Source organism: Pleurodeles waltl, chromosome 8 (assembly GCF_031143425.1).
Source record: "Pleurodeles waltl isolate 20211129_DDA chromosome 8, aPleWal1.hap1.20221129, whole genome shotgun sequence".
Taxonomy (NCBI): Eukaryota; Metazoa; Chordata; class Amphibia; order Caudata; family Salamandridae; genus Pleurodeles; species Pleurodeles waltl.
In genome coordinates, this window is record NC_090447.1 from 1189213150 (window position 1) to 1189238673 (window position 25524).

The following is a 25524-nucleotide window of genomic DNA, read 5'->3' on the forward strand; positions in this document are numbered from 1 at the left end:
AAGCAGCCATTTAAAAAATGCTTCAAATCTCCAAAGATGTAAAACACCCGTTTTACTTTTTCAGGACAGTTGCAGAGGAGATTCACCTTCTCCTTTTACTTGACGTGGTACGGAGAAGCAGGTATTTGGGTCTACGTTTTTCTGAAGCTGAAATACACAAAATTATAAACTTACCAGAATATTTGCCTCTCAAAGCTAACAGATTGCATGGGCAAAGGAGTCCAAAACTATGTTACCTTTTCTAGAGTGGATTTGGCCTCTAGTGTGCAGGTTGTAGGAAGGTTCAGTGCTAGACGGGTGAAAGACCTACAGACCTTAGGTGAAATGAAATAGAAATCCTGGCATTCCGGAGGAAAGTCATCCTTAGGTCACCATAAGCTCTAAGCATAAGTAATATGACCAGATGTGCTTCTCCAGGTATAAATGCCACAAGATTAACTGAAGCAAGAATGTGATTAGAATTCACAGTGCCACAGAGATACTTGTATGTTGTGCCACAGAGATATTATCTATGTCACAACAGATTCCAGACCTCTATTGCACGATCTGCCTATATGCATATGTACGCATATTTTATCTTGAGCACAGGATGGAAAATATATGTCCTGAAATTGGTACACCTTGGAAAATGAGAAGAGGCACAGACAAACTGGAAAGTACAGTCGGACTGGGTAGGAGTTTAAGCAAAGGAACACACTGGTTTGAAATAGAGAGAGCTGGTGGCTCCATTGTGAGTGAAAGGCTAGGAGCTATTTATCGATCAGTGTATGTGATTCAAAAGTGTCGCCTTGTAAAGCTTACTCTGTGCATTTGCAAATGCAGGACGTAGGACTTTGTTACAGTGTAAATAAAAAACACAAATGAGAGTTTTGTGAAATGACACCACTCCACCTTGTACGAACTGTTTATGCCAGAGGTGGAGATGGTTCAATATTTGAGGCCAGTATCCTGGGGGTCTCTGCTGTTTGTATTGGCCACTGTTGATCAACTCCATTTTCGTGGAGAACATTTTAAATTGTGGGCGATCTTTGTTTGAAAATGAAGATAATACAGTCTCTAAGGTTTATGGCAAAGTCACAAAGAGATCCTCAAATTCTCATCGTGATATGGGTCTTTTCAACGTAGGCGGAAGTTAAACACACGAAGCGCTGCCTCATTTTCAGCACGAAGTCGGTGTAAACGTGAATAGACAATGGAGGCAATACTGACCATGGGAATATGCATAGGCCCATAAATCAGAGTTTTTAAAGTATTTAATAGGAGTTTATAACAAGGAAAAGTTGTAACAAGACAATTTAGATCTAGTTCATAAAAGTGTAAAAAGAAAAACTATCATCATTTTCTAGATACAGGGCAACTTGAAATGTGCAGTTCTGTGGCTGATGTGCTTTCCACATAATACCTGCCACAGATGTTTCAGATTTCAACAAAAATAGTGTATAGCTCGAATGGATCAAAAGTTTTAAACCAAAAGCTCCACACCTGGTGCCATGCCGGGGCAGACCATTAGGAAATATAAGCTCGTCACCTTTCAAGTGTTACTTACTGTATTCAGGTGTTATAGTGCTAGTGACGCCATTAAATGTGTACCACTTATAAGCAATAATTCAATAGCCTTACTGTTCAGTTAGATGGTAATTTCCTTGTTATGGTAAAAACAAAATACAATTTGAATCCATGGTGGAGGGGGACATATGGGCACGGTAACAATGATTGCAAGGGTCGAATCCTCATAATTGGGTCTCGAAATTTTAAATTAATCTCTGAATAGGTACCCGGAAGCCAGGTGTCAAAAATAACACGGTGCAGACTTCTGATGCCCCGCGAATATTAATGCACACGTTGAATGGTGCAGTTCGCCGCCGCCATTTGTTTTCTTCTTTTATTTCCGTGCACACCAGATTGCTCCGTGACCCGCAAAGAGTCGGCGCCGCGGAATCACGCAGCGCCGCTCCACTCCTGTGCACGTATCTGGCACGATCTGCTTGTTCGTTTTTTGCCGGCGGGGAAATGTTTCTGATGTTGCAGATCGTGTGCAATCGGCGTATCCCTCGGTACACACGGCCTTTGTTATTTCAGAGAGATGATTATTTTCCCGTGGAGAGGGAGCTGCGGGTTTCTGGCACGAGAACTGCAGGCATCAGGAAGGGCTTTGTCAGGCTGCAGTGAGGTAATGTACGCCGCAGAAAGCCAGCTCCATTCAGGTTCAGTTTGTGGGAGGTGTTTTTGTATACAAAGTGAAATGCATGGACTTCTGCTAGACACGTTACTGCGCGGGGAATAGATTGTTTCACGGCTGTACGGTGGTATTAGCGTTCATACTTAAAGCCACATTTGTCTTACTAAGATCTAGTTTGATACTTTCAATAGGTCGCGCTCTGCAAGAGGCAAAGCAAAGTGTTGGCGGATACCGGGCCCGGCTTTAGGGCAGTGCAAGCGGTGCGGCCGCCCTGGGCGCTGTCCTGAAAAGAGGGTTGGGGGGCGGGGCACTGACCTTAAGTGGGGTGCTTTGATTAGCAATAACTTACTATGTAAACACACCTGCTGCTGAGTTCGTTTTGCATGGAGCTTTCAGGCTGCAATAAAAATATCAAGATAACTCTTATGATTAATGTTTCTGCTAGAGAGAGAGATCGAGTTTTGTCCAGTAGCACTTTGGACTCGCCATAAAGTAGCTTAGAGGGTTAATATGCCTGCTGCAAGAAACAGATCTATATTTTATGTGGATAGCTGAATAGAGTAGTAAAGCTTGCCTTGACCAGTGCTTTGAAACAAAGTAAATGTATGCACGGGAAGGGCTGTGGAGAGGTGAGGGGCACTTTTGCTGGGTAGTAGTGAGGGAATCCAAGGAGGATGCCATGGGGGCAGAGGCGGCAAAAAGATTGTCCCACTGGGCTCCACCAGTGCTAGAAACAGCCCTGGGTGAATAAGATCTCACGTGAAGGCCGCAGCAAATGAAAGGGCTATTACAGTGGCGGCCTGGTGCAAGGCGATCTGACAAGGAAAGGAAATGGAAGCAGTGCAAAGGTCAAGGTACTGGTTATTTCGAAGGCTGATTGGGCGAACAGGTCCAGGGACCACCCAATTGGGGAGAGCCTAATTTAAAAAAAGCAAAGAGCTGCTTTGTGGATGTAAGGAAATGCCTCCTTGGCATGGTTACCCCCCAATTTTTTGCCTTTGCTGATGCTAAGTTATGATTTGAAAGTGTGCTGTGACCCTGCTAACCAGGCCCCAACACCAGTGTTCTTTCCCTAAACTGTCCCTTTGTCTCCACAATTGGCACAGCCCTGGCACTCAGGTAAGTCCCTTGTAACTGGTACCCCTGGTACCAAGGGCCCTGATGCCAGGGAAGGTCTAAGGGCTGCAGCATGTCTTATGCCACCCTGGGGACCCCTCACTCAGCACATGCACACTGCCTCACAACTTGTGTATGCTGTTGGGGAGAAAATGACTAAGTCGACATGGCACTCCCCTCAGAGTGCCATGCCAACCTCACACTGCCTGTGGCATAGGTAAGTCACCCCACTAGCAGGCCTACAGCCCTAAGGCAGGGTGCACTATACCACAGGTGAGGGCATAAGTGCATGAGCACCATGCCCCTACAATGCCTAAGCAAAACCTTAGATATTATAAGTGCAGGGTAGCCATAAGAGTATATGGTCTGGGAGTTTGTCAAACACGAACTCCACAGTTCCATAATGGCTACACTGAAAACTGGGAAGTTTGGTATCTAACTTCTTAGCACAATAAATGCACACTGATGCCAGTGTGCAATTTATTGTAACATACACCCAGAGGGCATCTTAGAAATGCCCCCTGAATACCTACCCGACCTCTAGTGTAGGCTGACCAGTTCCTGCCAGCCTGCCACACACCAGGCATGTTGCTGACCACATGGGGAGAGTACCTTTGTCACTCTGTGGCCAGGAACAAAGCCTGCACTGGGTTGTAACACCTGGCGGTGAGCCTCAAAGGCTCACCTCTTTTATTACAGTGCCCCAAGCATCCCAGCTAGTGGAGATGCCTGCCCCTCCGGCCACTGCCCCCACTTTTGGCGGCAAGGCTGGAGGAGATAATGAGAAAAACAAGGAGGAGTCACCCACCAGTCAGGACAGCCCCTTAGGTGTCCTGAGCTGAGGTGACCCCTGCCTTGAGAAATCCTCCATCTTGAGTTTGGAGGATTCCCCCAATAGGATTAGGGATGTGCCCCCCTCCCCACAGGGAGGAGGCATAAAGAGGGTGTAACCACCCTCAAGGACAGTAGCCATTGGCTACTGCCCTCCCAGACCTAAACACACCCCTAAATTCAGTATTTAGGGGCTCCCCAGAACCCAGGAAATCAGATTCCTGCAACCTGAAGAAAGAATAAGAACTGCTGACCTACAAGCCTGCAGAGAAGAAGGAAGACGACAACTGATTTGGCTTTAGCCCTACCGGCCTGTCTCCAACTTCGAAAACCTGCTCCAGCGACGCATCCGACAGGGATCAGCGACCTCTGAAGCCTCAGAGGACTGCCCTGGACTACAGGACCAAGAAACTTCAGTGAACAGCGGCCCTGTTCAAAACGAGCTACTTCTTTGCAACAAAGAAGCAACTTCCAAGGACTTCACGTTTCCTGCAGGAAGCGTGAGACTCTACACTCTGCACTCGACGCCCCAGGCTCGACCTACAGAAAACCAACACCTCAGGGAGGACTCCCCGGCGACTGCGAGCTCGTGAGTAACCAGAGACGACCCTCCTGAGCCCCCACAGCGACGCCTGCAGAGAGAATCCCGAGGCTTCCACTGACTGCCTGAAACAAGGGACCCAAAGCCTGGAACAACCACTGCACCCTGAGCCCCCAGGACCTGAAGGAACCGAACTTCGACGCAGGAGTAACCCCCAGGTGACCCTCTGCCTTGCCCAGGTGGTGGCTGTCCCAAGAAGCCCCCCCGTGCCTGCCTGCACCGCTAGAGTGACCCCCGGGTCCCTCCATTGAAACCTATTCAAAACACCTGCTTTGCACACTGCACCAGGCCGCCCCTGTGCCGCTGAGGGTGTGTTTTGTGTTCCTACTTGTGTCCCCCCCAGTGCTCTACAAAACCCCCCTGGTCTGCCCCGAGGACGAAGGTACTTACCTGCTGGCAGACTGGAACCGGAGCACCCCTGTTCTCCATAGGCGCCTATGTGTTTTGGGCACCTCTTTGACCTCTGCACCTGACCGGCCCTGAGCTGCTGGTGTGGTAACTTTGGGGTTGTCTTGAACCCCCAACGGTGGGCTGCATATGCCCCAGGACTTAGACTTGTATGTGTTTTACCTACCTCCTAATCTAACCTCTATGTACCTCCCCCAGGAACTGTTGATTTTTGCACTGTGTCCACTTTGAAAATAGCTTATTGTCATTTTTACAAAGACTGTACATGATATTGTTTCCATTCAAAGATCCTAAAGTATCTAAGTGAAGTACCTTATATTTAAAGTTTTTAATGTAAATCTTGAACCTGGGGTTCTTAAAATAAACTAAGAAAATATATTTTTCAATATAAAAACCTATTGACCTGGAGTAAGTCTTTAAGTGTGTGTTCCTCATTTATTGCCTGTGGGTATACAACAAATCCTTAACACTACCCTCTGATAAGCCTACTGTTCGACCACACTACCACAAAATAGAGCATTAGAATTATCTGCTTTTGCCACTATCTTACCTCTAAGGGGATCCCTTGGACTCTGTGCACACTATTTCTTGCTTTGAAATAGTATATACAGAGCCAACTTCTCACATTGGTTGATCAGCGGTGGGGTCTAGGACTTTGCATTTGCTGGACTACTCAGCCAATACCTGATCACACGACTAAATTCCAAACATTGTCATTAGAAACAGATTTGTGCAATTTTGAGCTATTTTTCTAAATTTTTAAAAGTCCTGCTAGGGCCTTGTGTAAGTCCCTGTTAGCATTTCTTTTAGAGTTTAAAAGTTTTGTAAAAGTTTGGACTAAGTTCTAGAGATAGTTTTAGATTCAACTTTTAGAAAAATAATGTCTAGCACAGAAGAGATGGTGGTGGGACTCGATCTCACTCCTTACCTGCATCTAAGGATGTCAGAGTTAAGGACTCTCTGTAAGATAACAAATATAAAAACAGGATCAAAACCTACCAAAGTACAGCTCCGGGAGCTTTTGGCAGAGTTTGCAAGAGACCACCCCTCTGAAGATAACCTTACAGAGGGGGAAACTAGTGACCTGGAGGATAATTCCCTCCCTCCTGTCCTAGTTAGGGAGGCCAGGGTCCCTCAAACCCTGACGCCACAAGTGATAGTCAGAGATGCTGGTTCTCCCACAGGTGAGTCCAGCAACTCTGGAAGCATTGAGGGCAGCCTCCTGCTAGCCTGGATGGCCAATAGACTTGCTTTGGAAAGACAGCTCCTAGCTATAGAGAGGAAAAGACAAGAGATGGGCTTAGCTCCCATCAATGGTGGCAGCAACTTAAATAGGGTCAGAGAAAATACTGACATGCTAAAAATCCCCAAAGGGATTGTAACAAAATCTGAAGATGGTGATGACATCACCAAATGGTTCACAGCTTTTGAGAGGGATTGTGCAACCAGAAAAGTGAACAGATCTCACTGGGGTGCCCTCCTTTGGGAAATGTTCACTGGAAAGTGTAGGGATAGACTCCTCACTCTCTCTCTGGTAAAGATGCAGAATGCTATGACCTTATGAAGGCTACCCTGATTGAGGGCTTTGGTTTCTCAACTGAGGAGTACAGGATTAGGTTCAGGGGGGCTCAAAAATTCTCGAGCCAGACCTGGGTTGATTTTGTTGACTTCTCGGTCAAAACACTAGATGGTTGGATTAATATAGTGGTGTAAATCATTATGAAGGGCTGTATAATTTGTTTATGAAGGAACACCTTTTAAGTAATTGTTTCAATGATAAACTGCATCAGCATCTGGTAGACCTAGGTCCAGTTTCTCCCAAAGAAATGGGAAAGCAGGCAGACCACTGGGTCAAGACCTGGATGACCAAGACTTCCACAGGGGGTGACCAAAAGAAAGGGGTCACAAAGCCTCCCCTGGGGAAGAGTGTTGAGACATCCAAGGGAAAAAGTAAAGATTCTTCTACAGGGCCCCAAAAACCTGCACAGGAGGGTGGGTCCAAAGCCTCTTCACAATCCTCATTTGGGTACAAGGGTAAAAACTTTGATCCCAAAAAGGCCTGGTGTCGCAGCTGTAGTCAGCATGGACACCAAACTGGAGACAAGGTGTGTCCCAAGAAAGGTTCCACTTCAACTACTACTCCAGTTAGCACTGGAATAGCCAGTCTCCAGTTGGGATCAACAGTGTGCCCAGAGCAAATCAGGGTCCACACTGAAGCTACATTAGTCTCTGAGGGTGGGGTGGACTTAGCCACACTAGCTGCCTGGCCACCTAACATGCAAAAATACAGGCAGCAGCCCTTTATTAATGGGACTAGAGTAGAGGCCCTGGGGGATACAGGTGCCAGTGTCACTATGGTGACAGACAAACTGGTTTCCCCAGGACACTACCTGACTGGACAAACTTATCCAGTCACCAGTGCTGACAGTCAGACTTAAGTACACCCCATGGCTATGGTAACTTTAGAATGGGGAGGGGTCACTGGCCTGAAACAGGTGGTAGTGTCTTCTACTATACCAGTAGAATGTCTGCTTGGAAATGATCTGGAGTCCTCAGCATGGGCTGAGGTAGAACACAAAACCCATGCAGCCATGCTGGGTATCCCTGAACTGGTGTGTGTCAAGACAAGGGCACAGTGCAGAGCTCAGGGTGAAAAATAAGTGTAGGAGTCTGGAATAATGGCCCAACCCTCCAAGAGAAAAGGAAAGAAGACTGGGGAACCAGCTTCAGCACAGAAAAAGAAACAGAACCTCTCTTCTCAGGAAGAAGTTCTATCGCCTGAGGGAACTGAGCCTATAGAGTTAGAACCTTACCAGGTTGAGCTCTTGGGCACAGGGGGACCCTCAAGGGAACAGCTGTGCAAGGGGCAAGAAACTTGTCCCTCTCTTGAAGGCCTAAGACAGCAAGCTGCTGAACAAGAAAAAGGAATGGTCAGTGGAACACACAGGGTCTATTGGGAAGATGGACTCCTTTACACTGAGGCAAAAGATCCCAAACCTGGTGCCACTAGGAGAGTGGTAGTGCCTCAGGAGTTTAGGGAGTTTATCCTGACCTTAGCCCATGACATTCCCCTTGCTGGGCATTTGGGACAAACCAAGACATGGGAGAGGTTAGTCAACCAGGTCTATTGGCCCATTATGTCCCGGAAGGTAAAGGAGTTTTGTGCCTCCTGTGCCACCTGTGAAGCCAGTGGTAACACAGGTGGCCACCCAAAGGCCACCCTCATTCCACTTCCAGTGGTGGGGGTCCCCTTTGAAAGAGTGGGAGTGGATATAGTGGGCCCACTTGAACCTCCCACAGCATCAGGGAATCAGTATATCCTAGTAGTAGTGGATCATGCTACTAGGTACCCTGAAGCAATTCCCCTCAGGTCCACTACTGCCCCTGCAGTAGCCAAAGCACTCATTGGTATTTTTACCAGAGTGGGATTTCCTAAGGAGGTGGTTTCTGACAGAGGTACCAACTTCATGTCCGCTTGCCTGAAACATATGTGGAATGAGTGTGGGGTGACTTACAAATTCACCACACCATACCATTCTCAAACAAATGGTCTTGATGAGAGATTCAACAAGACATTGAAGGGCATGATCATGGGACTCCCTGAAAAACTCAAAAGGAGATGGGATGTCCTCTTGCCATGTCTGCTTTTCGCTTACAGAGAGGTGCCTCAGAAGGGAGTAGGGTTTTCCCCCTTTGAACTTCTGTTTGCCCATCCTGTTAGGGGACCACTGGCTCTTGTGAAAGAAGGCTGGGAGAGACCTCTCCATGAGCCTAAGCAAGATATAGTGGACTATGTACTAGGCCTACGTTCAAGGATGGCAGAGTACATGGAAAAGGCAAGTAAAAACCTTGAGGCCAGCCAACAACTCCAGAAGGTGTGGTATGACCAAAAGGCTGCTATGGTTGAGTTTCAGCCAGGGCAGAAAGTCTGGGTTCTAGAGCCTGTGGCTCCCAGGGCACTTCAGGATAAATGGAGTGGCCCTTACCCAGTGCTAGAGAAAAAGAGTCAGGTCACCTACCTGGTGGACCTAGGCACTAGAAGGACCCTCAAGAGGGTGATCCATGTTAACCGCCTAAAACTCTTCCATGACAGGGCAGATGTAAACATGTTAATGGTTACGGATGAGGACCAGGAAGCAGAGAGTGAACCTCTCCCTGATCTCCTCTCCATTAACCCTAAAGATTGCACAGTAGATGGAGTGATCTACTCAGACACCCTCTCTGGCCAACAGCAAGCTGACTGCAGGCATGTCCTCCAGCAGTTTGCTGAGCTCTTTTCCCTAACCCCTGGTCAGACACACCTGTGTACCCATGATGTGGATACAGGAGACAGCATGCCTGTCAAAAACAAAATATTCAGACAGTCTGACAAAGTTAAGGAAAGCATCAAAGTGGAAGTCCACAAGATGCTGGAGTTGGGAGTTGCACACTATTTCTTACTTTGAAATAGTATATACAGAGCCAACTTCCTACAGTGGATATGTTTATTTGTTTGTAAAGTAGTGTAAGGAGTTAGCATTGAAATGCACGGCCGTGAAGGAAGTTTGGTAGCAGTGGTCCATCTATAACAGGGTGGGTCACGGGCACTGGTCCAGCTATAATAGAGTGGGTCACGTGTGGATTTTTGACAGTTGCAGTGAAAAGCCGAGGTTGCAAGCGGGAACAGTCCCTTTTATGTCCACTAATTGGAAGAATGTAGACATTCAACAGCACACCTCAGAGAGCCCGTGTCTTCTATGCATGGTGTCACTAGTTAGGAATCAGCCCCAGCATCTTTAAGCCCAATCTGACTTTAAAAAACAACCTTCAAACCTAGGTCACTGGGTACTGAATTCGCGTTTTAGCAATACGGTTGAATATATTATGAGAACTTGGAGACCGCTTATGCATCACAACATCAGGCACTTGGCAGCAGCATTCATAAACAAGCGTTCACAAAGCCAATAGATCTCATGTTTAGGATCTCCTGGCTTTGCCAATTTTTTTTATCCATGCTGTACGTCATCAATGATGCTGTTGAGCATGGCTAAAGATTTTTTTTTTTAATTACACAGAAGCCTTTATACAAAATGTTGTTATAGGTCCGCGTTTGATCAGTAACTAAAAAGAAAATGTCAGGAAGGGATTCAGAAGCAAACTTGGGGATTTAGGTGGACAGGGAAGCAAAACAGGGGATGTGGGCAGGAGAAGCAAAATGGGGGATGTGGGCAGGGGAAGCAATACCTGGGATGGAAAAAAACACAGAATTGGCAGAGAAGTACAGAACAAGATCATACAACACAGTGGAGTACAGAAGAACAGAGCAAGACAGAGCAAAACCACGATGGGGGAGCACAAAAGCACATGGCGAAATAGAACAAGACGGAGGGAAGTAAGATAAGAGGGACAGAAGCAACATGAGAGGGATAGAAGCAGATAGCGAGCCAGAGCAACAGAGAGACTGGAAGGATGGACAGGAGCACAGAAGCACTAACCGAGACAGAGCAACATGGAGACTGGGGGCAGAGAAGCACAAGGCAAGACAGAGCAATGTGGAGAAAGGGTAGGGCAAAGAAGAAAAGAGGTAGACAGCTGGAAAACACACACACACTCTTAGAGTGCTCAACTATAAAGAAAAAAGTAGGACCTTAAAAAAAATTGCAGTGTAGCAGCACAGTAATGCATCCATGCTGTACTAGAGTTGCAACTCACAACTTTAAGTAATGCCTACACGAGCATAATAAGCAAGCAAATGAGAGCACCAACAAGGCCAACTAGTGGTAAACAATGGTTAAGCTCTAAACCTAGTGTAAGCTGACAAAATGGGCCTGAATTAGATCTTGGCGAAGGGGTTACTCCCTTCGCCCTATTACAGATTCCATAGGCTATAACGGAATTAGAAGACAGCGGATGTGATATCTGCCACGTTTGTGATGGAGTAACTACCTCCGCCAAGATCTAAATCAGGCCCACATTTTTTTGCATATCTTCGTCAAGACCTAAAAAACATTCGACCTCCGCCCACCCATAGGCCTGCATCAACAGATTAATTGAAACTTCAGTATTTAACCTGCATGAAACAGAACAGCTTGACCTCCAGAAATTATTTAAAGTTTGTTTGTTTTCACATGGCAATTCAGCTGGACAACCTTTCAGTGTCAATATATAGATTTTGCTCTGTAGAATAATATGTGGTTTTATTTAGTGAACTTGGAGGAGGGCAGTAACCTTCGGCACATTTGTAAGTAGGGTCCATCATATTTTCTTCACTGCAAAAGCATTGTAAGATGCAATGTTTTGAGTGTAAATCTCTTGTGGAAATACAGCTATTTCCAGAATCTTTGGAGGGAAGTGGTACCTTTAAACTGAGTTGGGGTTAAGGCTACATATTTTCCAATGTGATGAGTTAATTACCCAGTTGCAGTCTGCAACTAGTTCCTATGCAGAACAACAGACTGCTAAGGTAGCGCACTGATCTTCCCTGGGAATGCTGCAACAAGGAATGTGCTCTTAGCACACCCATATTGAGTGGTCAATTCAAAGAAGCCAAAAATAAGGATTTCAGCACTCACTGAAGTGCCTCTTTCCCAATAAATATTTATGTTACATGGCGTGTACCTCATTAGACAAGCGTGATAGCATTTTCTCGAATCTGATATCATAATTTACCTAATGAGATTGTTTACTTACAATCTTTCAAGGGAACCATGTCCCTTCTTCAGGCAATAGTGACGCAAAAGAGACAAGTGGACCCATTGAGAATAGTGTTTGCATTGCTCTTATCTCTAAATGCCTTATGGGCAGTAATTTGTGAAGACTGTTGCTTCCTGTTGTCGGAGGCTGTGATATTGCTACACCACTGTTCTGTTTGATCAGTCTGATGATAGCAATTAGGAGCTGAACTCGAGTGCTGTGTCTGTAGTATGCTGTAAATTAACTAACAGGCTTTCAAAGAACTGCAGCCCAAGGAATTATTTCCTGACAATAAGGAATGTTGGGAGAAACCAGTAGCTGCTCGCATGCTTGGAAGGGGTGTGGCGGCGCACGGGGGGGGGTCAGGAGGAAATATATATAACTTTTTTTTTTAACTTACCTTCTCCGACGCTGCACTCCGCTGCTTCCTTGCGGGCTCTGCAGGCACAGGCTCCCAGCCTGCCCTGCGCCAATCCTGACGCTGCTCAGAGCAGCGTCAGGATTGGCTTGGAGCCTGTGCAGGCTCTCTCCAGCCCAGCAACCGTGTTGCTGGGCTGGAGAGAGCCCTGTGCATATTTGTGTTTGGCGGGGCCTGAGACGGCCGCCCAAACACACATGCACTTTGAGGGGGAGTGCTATGCACTCCCCCTCAGTGCACGTCACCCCCCTGGCCCTGCCCCCTTTACCAGAAAACAACCATAAACAAAGTTTATGATTGTTTTCTGGTAGAGGTTGTGTAGCTGCCGCTGCTGGCGGGGGTGACGCTTCTCCGCCCAAACGGAGGAGCCGCCACTGATAGGAACTCAAGTATCTGTTTTAAGTATGTAGAATGCTGCAAACCAGTCAGTCTCTGTTTTAATGCAAGCACTCAGTGTATATTTAAGAAAAGTGGTACTGTACCCAGTGCAGCGCCACTTTCCTTGCACCCCTTAGCGCCCCCCTTACCGCCACCAGGTGTGCGCCGTATTTAAAATACGGCGCACCATGACGTAGGGTAGGGGGCAATAACATCAACATTTTTTATGCTATTGATGTACTGTTCAGGATTAGCACCAACATTTTGGTGCTAACCCTGAACAGTACATAGGGCCACATTGTGAACAATGGCGTTCCCCCTTTTAACACCTGCTCTGAGCAGGGGTTAATAAAATGCCAGAAACAAATAACACAAAGAAATCCCTTTGATTTCTCTGCACCATTTTTTCGGCCCCCCTTGCATACATTATGCTTGGAGTGGGCATAATGTGGCGCAAGGGGTTACAAAGTGGCGCAATGCATTCATTGTGCCACTTTGTAAATATGGTGCTGCGTTTTTGGCTCTCTAGTGCCACTTTAGCGTAAAAAAATGACTCTAATGTGTCCTTAGGTGGCGCTAGGCCCTCTTAAATCTGGGCCTCTGTATGTACTGTTTGACTATATAAGGAACCTGGCGTAGACACAGTACTGAACAACTTGTTTTAAACAATGCTAAGAGTCTAGGATCCCTCATGCAGAGAACCTCTAATGTAGCTCGGGCGAAAGGCTGAGTACCATCCTAGCCATGTACCCAACAAGTGGCTTGGGTCAGACGCTATCACCTTTCTTAAGATGAGACTACAAACGCTCCAGAAAATTAGTGACCATTTTCTGTTTTTTGATGCTGTGGCACTTGTGAACAGGTTTACTTTGAGGTATAGATTTGTTCCCGCTTGTAAAGCTGCTTTTAGAACATGCATGTGGAAGGGATGGACGACTGTTTATCATGTTTGTTGATTTTAAAATGACACATAACAGTGTCAGAAGTTGATTATTATTAAATTCACTTTTAGAGAAGAGGAAAGATCCTGCAGTGCAAGTGCTACATGATGTCAGCTATGCACAGGAGACACAGGGCCATAGATGGAGACCACCAAACTTTTCTAGGTAAAGCTGAGTGTGCAGCATGACTGTGTGCTAGCACTATCCATTCTTCATTCTTTAGGAATAAATATCTCACAATCTTCTGGAAATTAAGGTAGATGTTCTCACTTTGGGGGTTATACCATGTTCACTATTCTCTTTACAGATGCAGCTGACCGGATCCCTTGAACCCCAAGAAGAAAACAAATCTTGTTAATTACCTTTAGAAAAATATTTACACCTACAGAGTTGTTAATAAATTAAGTGGCCTATTTCAAAGTGGTCACTACTAAAAGATTTATGGTAAATGAAATTGTTCTAAAGAGGATTAATTCATTTGATTATTTAGATCTATGATTTACATCATATGCCAAGTGGAAATAGCAGATTGAGCAAAGTAAAGTTGTACTCTCCAGAAGAGCTTGTCCACTGCATTGGTTCAATAGGAAATATGGTGGGAGGACAATCTCATGAACAGAGACTGAGTAAATGAATACTTGCATAGTGCATTTTTGTACGTTTCTAAGTGCTGAGGTCACTTAAGATCCTATGTTCATGCAAGTGTTGCATGAGCACAAAGGCACTCCCATAATGCCTCTTCTTATGGATCTGGGGGGGGGTCAAAGTGATTAGGAGTATAGGAAGCTACGCCCAATTTAAACTCGTGGTCCTATTCTAATCATAAGCACAGTAATATCAATTTCCATAGCACTCTTCAGTAAACAAAGTTATTAACTTTGATCACACCCAGATAAATCCTGTGTGATGGATTTCAAAAGCACCGGTGTAGAGATCATTATAAAACAAGGATGGGGAGATCCAGAAATCTATCTTGTTGTTATTCAAACTTATGGCTGTGAACATGTATTGGCAACTTTAGTGAGAACTTTATATCTCTGGCAATTTGACTGATAGGTAGTGGCAGTGTCCTGGTGAGTGGTGGGTGAAAGAATCAGGCAAAAACCAGAAAAGGCAAAATCTGTGTTTTTATTTGTTTTTTGCCTGAGGAGCAAAGACTGCCTTTGCATTCAGTCGACTAACAAATCTTATGATGTGTCATGCCTGCCACTCGCCCCGGAATCTTCCTAGGGGCTCGCCCTCTCCGCCCCCCCCCCCCACCACCCAGACACATTCCTCAGTGTTGACTGCTAAGACCACCCACCTACCACGCCTCCACCACAACATTTTTCCTACGGGTATGTCAGTCTTTAGGAAGCAGACGCCTCCCCTGTTTCTGCCCCAAATGCAATTGGCCACCATCACGGATCTCACTGCTAGAAGGCAGAAAATGTACTTATCTTAGCGTAATTACCATTAAGGTAATGCCTGGTCCCTGGCAGTCAGACCTACGGAGGTGCTGGGGTTGGAGCAGGAAGGAAGCTTTTGTGCCTCCTGGCCACTGGACCTCGCATGCAGTTCGCAATGTTAGGAATGAGATCTTCACATGCAGTTCTGAGTTATCTCTGCGAAAAATGAGAACTTTATGAGTATTACGGCCTTTCACTGGCTTGGGAGGTGAATTCAATTCTTGGGGAAACGGCGAATTAACACCAAGATTCACATTTGCTTTTTATGGGCTGAAACAAAACGCCCTTCCTTACAGCTGTCACTGCAAACTCCTGGCCACCAGACAGCAGCCAGGCTTGAGGCCCAGCTGCATTTTCTCCTCTTTTTTGCCCTTTTGCCGGGGTCTCGGGTGCCGGTGGTTAAAGACAGTATTTAGGAATTATGGAATTAGCAAACACATGGATGCTGTAACTGCGTAACCATCCGAGATACTTTGCTAATAGTGAAAGAGTCCGGGCATGACAAGGAAACATTGGCAGAGAGATCACTCACAATCAAAGTGAGAGAAGGTCCAGAGTTTGCACATTTAGGGGACGGTAACCAAATTAACTCTAGCTAATAGTCATTAGGACGCCCAGTCAACACACATGAAGGGCTCTTCTTACAACCCCTCTTAATAAATAATATCAAACACTGCAAAGCTACAATGCCTGGTTTGGAAATTCATATAGTGGTTTCAATGTCTGCCAGAGTGGTGGAAGTACTATCTCTGTTACTCCGGCTGAGGGAAATCTGGCATTTTACAGGTTTCCCACTATGACAATAGTAGTTTTTGCTCCCAGAATCCTAGAATGAATATCCGTTCTATGGAAGGACCACATTCGGGGTGAAAACTCTGGCAGAGAGCCCACTATGCCCATGATGGTTGGTGAAATTTATTTAACCATATAAGAGCAATGTAACCCTCTAAATAGTGTAGTGGGGAACCTGGAGGATTTGGTGGGAATCCGACATTTTTTTGCAGAATTCTCATTGGTGCCAACTTCCAAATCACGCCATCTTTTTGAAAATGGAAAATGAAATTAAAGCTCCCTATGGCATTAATAAAGTGCTGACCACTTCGAAATTAGGGGTAACCAGTGGAATTGTAGTTTGGGGTACGATTCCTCTGATAATGCCTAATTTTTCACTGGTATTTCTTTATTCAGATGTTTCCGCTGCTTTCAGCTGCCCAACCCTTTGTCTGAAAACAAACAGATCATCGGAAACACCTCAGATTTCTTAATTTCGATGCTGTAGCTAATAACAGCGGTTATACTCCCCTTTATAATTAAGCGGTCACTCGTAATAAGGGCTTTAGTGTTTAATGAAAAACATTTACATAATTGCTTTAAGAGAATGAATTGTAATTGATTTTAGCAATATGAGTCGCCCTGTATAATTATGAGGTATGCCAAATTTCCTTTTTCATGCATTCATGTGGTGTTTGTGTCTGCGGGCATCTGTTTCTTTCTTATACACGCAAAGCATATAATAAGTACTGTCGGGTTTAGGAATATTGTTGAGCTTATAAGTATGCTTTCTGACCATTTATTTCTGACAAATTATTGTTTTAAATTTAAATGGCAACACTTTCTGCATACATTTTGACTGGCAGATAGAATTCATCACACTTGGAAGGAAAGAGAAATGTTCCTATGGAAGGGGCTTAGAGAAATGTAGCAGTAAATGTAGCGGGTGTGTTCTTACATGTTTGTAAAGGCACTATTAACTAAAGGTTTCTACTTCCTTGTGGCTGGTGGCCACATTTGCACCTCCTGTCCTTGGGCACTCATCTGATGTTCCCCCGGGAAAAAACTCGTTCACAATTTCAGCCACATTACTATTGTGTAATGTACACATGTTATGCATACACACGTATTCCGTACGCATTTATTCTGGTCTGCATCAGACTAGTCATGCGAAAGAATTATGACATGGTCCCTTATACGTCTAGGAATTCCGAAATTTGTGTTATATCCTGTATGAAGTGACTTTAGTTTCTTAGCCAAGCTAAGGCTGTACGTAGGGTTGTTACACTGAATTTACAACCTCGCCTAAATGAAGTACAGGAAGACAATGTTAGCTGGAAGGCCAAGAAAAAAAAGTTAATGTTGATTATAGATGTATTTTAACATTACACAGAGTGTTTATTGCTGATTTATAACGAGTTAGCCTTAAAATAATTATGAAAACACTTTTCAAACAAAAATTATGAAATAGGTATTGTAAAACACTAGAGGCAGTCTTCTGGCTGTGCCTGTAATGCCTTTCTGAGCCATCATTTTAGTAAGGTAGATTTTGATTTAAGAGGTGAAACATCTAGACACTGGGACATGTTAACACATCATCAGTGGTTACCTTCGGGATCTCAGTGTCCAGTGTTTCCTCTTTTCTGAAACGAATTATGTTCAGTTTTGCTGTTTTGCTACAAATCATATGCAGACATTGATATTAACTGTAACATAAATGCGTTTTGGCTAGGGCCTTCAATTTTCTTAACATCCCCGTCTAGTGAAATGATTGTAATTTACGTAGATTACTCCTTTAAAGTAAATAAAAGTACCTGACAGCAGTCTAGACACATAACCTTGAGTTCAATGTTTTTATTTTTCATTCCTTACCAATAAATATAGCTTTGATCGATCTTCTGGCTCAGGAGCGTGCTTGTTCTACCATGTGCAGCTTACAGCTGTTACATTGTTTTTGGGTAATACAGAGACCATTCTCGCTTCAGCGCATAGAGAGAAGACTGCCTCTATATACATTACATTTGCAAAGCAGACAGTGCGCATTCCGATGGTGCTGGGCAAAGGGGCTCCTGCACTGCCCATGCCCATGAGCATGTGGTCCACGGCTCTGGCTTTCCACCAGCCTTCCCATGGCGGGGCGACCGCCATGTAAAGGCTGGCGGAAAGCTGAGTTGTAATCAGCACGGCAACACTGAGTTAAGTGCCGCCGTAGCTGAGTGCAACTCAGACCGCCGTGAGCCCATCTGGAACAATGTTCCTGGTGGTAACGTTGGTCTCCTGGTGTGTCCGCCCGCCAGAGTTGTAATGTGGCTGTCGTACTGCCTGGAGTGCAGCGGTCGGACCACCACACTCGTAATGAGGCCCTAATACTTTATGACTGAAACATCAGTTGTTAGTGTCTTGTGCAGTCTTCGAGTTGAGTAGGAACTCACTAGATTCTGCCTCCAGCAGCTATTTTCCAGACAGAACTGGGATCCAGGCTGATTCAACTGAATCTCTCCGTATGTGTCCCGTTGCTGTGGGCTGATACTGATACACATTCTGGCTGTTTATGCATTTTCAAATCGCTGCAGCTGCAAAGCTGATGCCTGCAGGGAAGACCAAACAAGCAGTAAATGTCTTATGTTGTGGTAAATCACTAATTCCTTTTGTCCGATTTGAGTGTCCCATTCAGAGCAGTTGAAGATGAAGTGGAGAGGGAGGAGCCTTGTCTATCGATTCAGCAACATCACTGGTACCCAAGTGTATCACTCAAGGGTATCACTTTAACACGTTTCCAAGAGATAAATTGAGATTTAAAAATGTGACTGAAGCACTTTGTATTGCTATGAATTTACGCTCTGAAAGAACTTCAGAAACATTTCTATGAGTGTATTTACACTAACAATCAATATTGAAGCCTGTCTAGAGTACAAATTACAAAGTGAATGTATTTCACACTTAAGAACCAATGAATCCATTTCATCAGCGTAAATAAAGAAAGATTGAGTTAAACCCTGTAAGGATTCAAATTATAGCCTTCCCGTTACATGCCGATGTTTGTAGTGGCTCGCTGAGTCATAATACCTGATTGTAACCCATAACTTGTAGGCTAAATAAGGATCTCTGAAATAAAGGCATTAAAGGTATTTGTATACAATTGTATCTGTGGTGCACACATTACATGTAGTTCTCTGAACTAGACACATCAACACTCTGAGTGATTTAATGATTCAAACCTCTAACTAGAGCTTACACACAGATCTCTTCCACATGTGAATTAAAAACATGAATTATCTGTCCAGTATTAAAAGCTGCAACACAGATCCCTGCCCTGGGACTATTACCCCCTTGAGCTAGCTGTAATGCAATATATTTGTAAGCAAAGAAGAATAGCTTTACTATTACTTTTTTCCAATTTTGCCAATTTCTTAGGCGTTAGATTTTATTAAAAACAAATTACACAATGATTGTACTTAAAAAAAGCTTCTCATGATTCTTCCCCTTGTGGCCCCGCCCCTTGCTTTCAAAACACGCACACCCCACATTTTTTAGTTCATTGAGTATTTTTTTCTGTTTCCAGCACCGATATGATGGTGAAGAGTAGGGGTGGCAGCATGATCTTGTGCGCCAATGTGCGGATTCGCAAAGTAACTACAGCTGTGAGTTAGACGAGCACAGAAGCAAGTGCACCATGGAAAGACTGACCAATGATACCGCTCCGTGGCTCATGGGCAAGCACTAAATTGTAGAGTTAGCAAATGTGTGTATGTGCTACCTTTCCGTTTCTAGGCGCACTTGTGCACCCGATCATGAAACAGCCTTTCTTAAAGCCAAAATAATTTTACTCACAGATTGCATTTGTAAATTAGGATTTCACTGGGAAAAATATCCCTGAATCCATAGGGGTTCTTTTTACTTAGGGCAAAGCGTTCCACCTTGACACATTAGATGTGTGCTTCCATTGGAGATCTGCAAACTGCGACCTGTTTGTCTCTACTGACTAATAAGTTACCACCTAATGCATATTTTTGTGTGCCTAGGTTCCCTGTAGGAGCACAAAATGTACTTGAACCAAATGGGGCATTTTCACACTGAAAGACTTAGGGGCTCATTAAGACCCCAATGGTAAAAACCGCCCACCGCTGCGGCGACGGCCACCAGAAGACCGTTGCCGAGGCTACCCGTCGTTCGCAGGATTACGACCACAGCTGGATTTCCGCCAGAAGGATGGCGGAAATCTGGCTGTGGCCATGCCCGCGGATGGCGGAAAGGTGGCACTGCTGCCAGCAGCAGCGCCTTGCCAGTAGACCGCCGCCGGCCGTATTATGAGAATAATACGGCCTGGCGATGTTCTGCTGGTGGTTGATGCTGCTGGCAGCAGTGCCCTGTCTCCTGCCGGAGGAGCCCTGAACACAGGTAAGTGGGTGCTCCGACAGGGAGGGGCGTGGGGGGGTGTCGTGTGTGGATGTATGCATGCGTGGATGAATGTGGGTATGAGTGTGTGTATGCATGTGTTCGTGTGTGAATGAAGGTGTGTGTATGTAGTGGGGGGGTTGGGGAGAAGGGGGGTAGCGGGGGAATCTAGGGAGGGGGGAAGACTCCTATCAGTGACAGGGAAGGGATTCCCTGTCACTGATAGTGCCTACCGCCATGGTTTTTGTGATGGTAAGATTGCCACAAAAACCATGGCGGTAGGTGGGGTCATAATCCGGCAGGTGGGGAAGTGACAGCCACCGGGCTGGAGACTAATGTCTCCAGCTCGGCGGTCTTTACCGCCGTGGAGGTTGGTGTGGTACATTGGCGGTTTGGACTTAGCCGAACTGGCAATGTCTTAATATGGAGAAAAGTACTGCCAGGCTGTTGACAGTACTTTCCTCCATATTAACACCGTCCGCCGGGGTCATAATGACCACCTATGTGTTTTATATTTTCATGAGAGAATATCTGCTGTAATGGGTAAGCCTGTTGCTGCTTTGGAGTGGACGTAGCTGCAAAAGGTGGTGAACGTTCCACAAACAGACATTTTTTTATATATTTAACAAGTAGATTCCCACAATGAAAGACTTGCAATTTTACTCCAGTCAGGGACAGCAATAAAGTGTTTTAAGAGAGTGAATTTGGAAGAAAGGCACACAAATTGATGAGTCTGTCACCCAACATTTATCTAAATGGAACAAATATTTCCCCAAAAGAAAAGCAAAGCAATACGTTTTCAAATCCAAACATACCGCGCAGAAATGTACTCCATCTACATTTTTTATAAAGTAATAGTTAATGTCAGTTATTAACAAGAGCACTCCACAGATTTTTAAGAATTCGCAAGTGGCCCAAAATTAATTCCAAACGAAACCATAGTCCAATAGGAGTAAGTTTTAACCTTTTTAAGTGAAACGTTTTTTCAATTGGGTGATTACTTATGCCCGATTTGAAAAGCATATATTTCCGAACCTTTGTCTGCCAAGCCTCCTCCAGTGACTTGGTACTCTAAGGCTCCTTGCTCTCTGAATGAATTCTGTTTGGCACTCTGTAAGCAGAGTGTAAGATGCTGCTGCAGCTTTAGCTCTGTACTTCACATCCTAAACAAGCACTGACAAAGCCAAAAGTTCTTGCCTATATAAGCGCTATTGGCTTTGCCAATGTGCTCTAGCCATGATGTAGACCAGTGTGGCTGCCGTTCACTGTTTCTAAAAGTTGATGGCTTACAGGAGTGTGGAGTGAAGTGGTGTAGAATGTATAAGAGTGGCATGGAATGGGGTTGCATAGAGTAGAGTTGTGTGGAGTGGCATAGAATGGAGTGAAGTGCCGTGGAGTGTTGTAGAGTGACATAGAGTGCCATAGAGTGGAGTGTTGTGGATTACAGTGGAGTGGTGTGGAGTGGCATGCAGTAGAGGGGCATAGAGTGGGGGGCATAGAGTGGTGTAGCATAGGGTGGAGTAAAGTATTGAAGTGTGAAGTAAAGTGTCGTAGAGTAGTGTGGAGCATTGTGGAGTGGCATGCAGTGGTGCAGAGTGGTGTGGAGGGTGCATACTGTCATAGAATAGAGTGTTGTAAAGTAGAGTACGTGGTGTACAGGAAGGTCGTAGAGTGAAGGGTTATAGTGTGTCATGTAGTGGCATAGAGTGGAGTGACGTAGAGTGGCAAATGGTGGAGTAGAATGTTGAAGAGCAGAGTGAAATAGAGTGGAGCTGCAAAAAGTGGAGTGAAGTGTAGTAGAGTGCAGTAGCAGTGTAGAGTGGAGTAACGTGTCCTAGAGTGAAGTAAAGTAGCATAGAGTGAAATGGCATAGGATGTCATAGAGTTGAGTGGTGTAGAGTGAAGTGTCATAGAGTGGAATGGCGTAGGGTGGAGTGTCATAGAGTAGTGTTTTGTGGAGTGGAGTAAAGTCATATAGTAGAGTGGAGTTGAGTGACATAGAGTTGAGTATAGTGGCATAGAGTGGTGGGGTGTAGAGTGTTGTGGAGTAGCATAGAGTCAAATAAAGTGTAGGAGTGGCGTAAAGTGTGGAGTTTCAGAACGGAGTGATGTAGAGAGGGCGTAGAGTGGCGCAGCATAGAGTGGAGTAAAGTGTTGTAGAGTGGAGTGGAGTAGAGAGTAAAATGTGGAGTGGCATTGAGTGCAGTACAGTGCTGTAGAGAGGAGTGATGTAGAATGGCATAGAGTGGAGTGTCGTAGACTGGAGTGTTGTAGATTGAAGTCACATAGAGTGAAGTGGCACAGAGTGGCTGAGTGGCGTAGGGTGGAGTAGAATGAAGTATCGAACAGTGGAGTGGCATACAGTGGAGTCTCATGGAGTAGAGAGGGGTAGAGTACAGTGGCCTAGAGTTGAGTAGTGTGGAGTAGAGTAGAATGTTGTAGAGTGGAGTAAAGTAAAGTGAACTGGCATGTAGTGGAGTAGAGTGTTGTAGAGTGGAGTATGCAGGGTTTGGTAGAGCACTGCCATTACAAACAACACATTTTGAATTGAAATTACCATTTCCTTTGCACATACATACAATTATACTGATAAAACTGTACAGCACTCGAATGACAATGTGTGGAAATGGCATCACCAAGTGTATTGATTTGTATTGATTGTATTAAAATATTTGTTTTCACCATACTTCAGAATTACAAAAAATGTGCTTTCCCTATTCTAATATATTCGAAATATTGTATTGTGTGCTAGAAAAAAATAACATCCTACAGCCTTCCCTCTCACAAGAGTTTGCAGCAGGATTGTTACATAAATCCACTCACTTTGATACAGACAAAGAAAAGTAAACACCAAGCTCCCTCCAAAGACAGAGCCTCAAGTTTGAATGCACAGCAGATGTGACAAGGTAAGAACATAATTTAAAGGCCTGTTTATAGAAACAACCACTTGTGAAATGATACAAGGAGCGATGGTTAACAGGCTATTCTCCGTGGAAGGGACAAAGACTGCTGGATAGTCTATAAAAAATAAAGTCAGCAAAGAGAAAGCATGCAAATGTGAGTTAGAAACCACAAAGCCAATGGTAAGCAGTAGGCGAACAGATTTACAGGGAAGCTCTCAGAATGTCCCCAAGATGTCTTTGCAAACCAGACAGCTGCTCTGTTTGTAGGCTTCGACCTAAAAAGAGTTGTTGTCACTACTCACTAGCTTAGATTATCTCCTTCATTGTGAGGAAGGTCTGCCTTAAGAAAGGGGTTCCAGTCCTTTTAAGAAGTTTACATACTTTTCCTTCGGCAATAATCCTTTTGCACAGGATGGAAGTATCTGAAAAGGTGTTGGGTCTTTTGAATGCACTAACAATGGAGGACTTAAGTCGCAGCTACTCTTCTAATTGTTCCTATGTACAAGTTTTTAAATGTTGTATAGTAAGTTGTGTGTTTTTAGTGCAGCTACCCAAGGAACTGATACAAATATAAACTGTTTAAGTACTTATAAAGAATAGCTGAGAGCAGAGCTGTAAACAAAACCGAGGTTTCAGCCATGCTACCATGCTCAGTTTGTAGTTGCCACCTTCAGAAATGTAGTTTAAATGATCTGCAGCATTAGAACCACTTCACAACGCAGCAGCCTGTGCTACTGCAAACTGTTTAATACAACACCCCTTATCTGCTGTAATTTCCCCTTCGTATGCCTGTAGGCAAACCCCGAGCCGTCATTTGTGGCATCTGTTGACCATTTTGTGATTTATGCAAAATGGTTTGGCAGTCCCAGTGGACTGGTGTCCAAATTACTGAAGCCACTATCACAATTGGCCTTAATTGGACCCCCAGCTGGCAGCCTGGCTGAGAACTACAAAGAAGTGAATGCGCGGGCAAAGGGAATTGACCCTCGTAGCCGGGGGCGTCTTGACGTGGGCACGTTGGAAAGGTTCTGTGGGAAAGAGGCCGCTGCTAAGGCCAGAGCCAAACTGGGCTCTTTCGCGCGCCACTGCTGTCAATCTACCCGCAGATTTCGTGCGCGCTTGCACTCAGAGACTTGGCACGCTATGAGCTCACGTCGTAGCATCGACGTCAGGGGGGACATGGTGTCCATTAAAAAATACAGCTAAGAAAGATATTGGGCATCGCAGTTGTTGGACCCATAATAAAAATACGAGCACATGTCAAACAAGTATGAATTAAGCCAGGCACAACATAACACCGTCATCATTTTTTATGCTAATCCTGCAAAGCGCCGGACTAGCATAAAACATTATGGCGCTAGTCATCCTAACTACCGCCATGGTGCTACCATGGTGGCATTAGGGGGGCGTTAAGGGGCACAAGAAAAGTGGCGTGCAGCCTCTTTTTTTAAATCAGGGATCCTCTTTAGATGGACATACTTTGCAGCATATATTTTAAGGTTTTCAAAACGTGAACTTCACTGCAAGACACTTGATACTGAGTGGCACAGTATCTTTAGGGCTGACAAATTTTGCAATTGGGTATGAAGGAATTGTACACAAGAGGCTATAGGAAATCTCATCAAATAGACTTCATAATCAGATCGTTCCAAAAATGTGTGGCACCTAAGGGAGGCATGCATACTACTCTCAATCCACCTGCTTCTTAACATGCAGGACCTGGTAGTAAACATATCGGCACACACGTAAAAGAAATATCCTGCAGTGATGACATATGTCAGCTTTTTAGTGTTCTTAAAGAACCTTCATCTAAAAAACTAAGGACATATATTTCTGAAGATAATAGACGTTATTATGCAAATAATTATGCTGAAATGGCCAGAATTTCACTTCAGCAACCTCTACAGCTGTGTTGTTGTATTACAGGGTAGTGCCCCTAAATGCTGAGCTTTTGTAACAAACACATAGACATTTTATTATGCTCTGAATCAAGTCAACATACTTTCCTCTTATTTAGTTTATGAAAAATAATTCAATGTAATACAAATACTCCTTTGCACTTCCTTCCATTTAAGAATTCCATTGGTGTTAAAATAGAGCTTGCTTCAGACTGAGAACTACAATTACATTCCAGAGACTGAATAAGTCCCCTTCTCCGCACATTGAACAATCTTTTTGTTAGTATTTGCAAACTGTTTTCAGCCTTCACTAATTTTCATACATAATTAACTTGACTCATGTAGTTGAGTAATTTTGTTAATTGCCTCATAAAGCATACGATCTAGCTGCCCATATCGAGTTTTGCTATTTCAGTATCCAAACAAAATGTGATGTTTGTATGTGTTTGAATTTGTTTAGATTGTTCAAGTATAATTTTCATTACTTATTGTCTTCAGCGGATATTAGTACAAGATGTACTGGGAGCCCATAGTGTAGTATTAATCTTTCACAGGTATATGCTTG

At 44.6% G+C, this 25524-nt stretch overlaps 1 protein-coding gene across 7 annotated transcripts in view; it reads left to right on the forward strand.

Moving 5' to 3' along the window:
• The window catches only part of FAM124A (family with sequence similarity 124 member A), a 224977-nt gene that overhangs the window by 171633 nt on the left and 27820 nt on the right, over window positions 1-25524 (forward strand). The window contains exon 4 of one of the 7 annotated variants that reach the window (XM_069205439.1): window positions 13616-13709. The exons of the other annotated variants lie outside the window; for them this stretch is intronic. Coding sequence (XP_069061540.1) covers window positions 13616-13709 — 94 coding nt within the window. The remainder of the gene's footprint in view (window positions 1-13615; window positions 13710-25524) is intronic. 7 annotated transcript variants of the gene reach the window in all.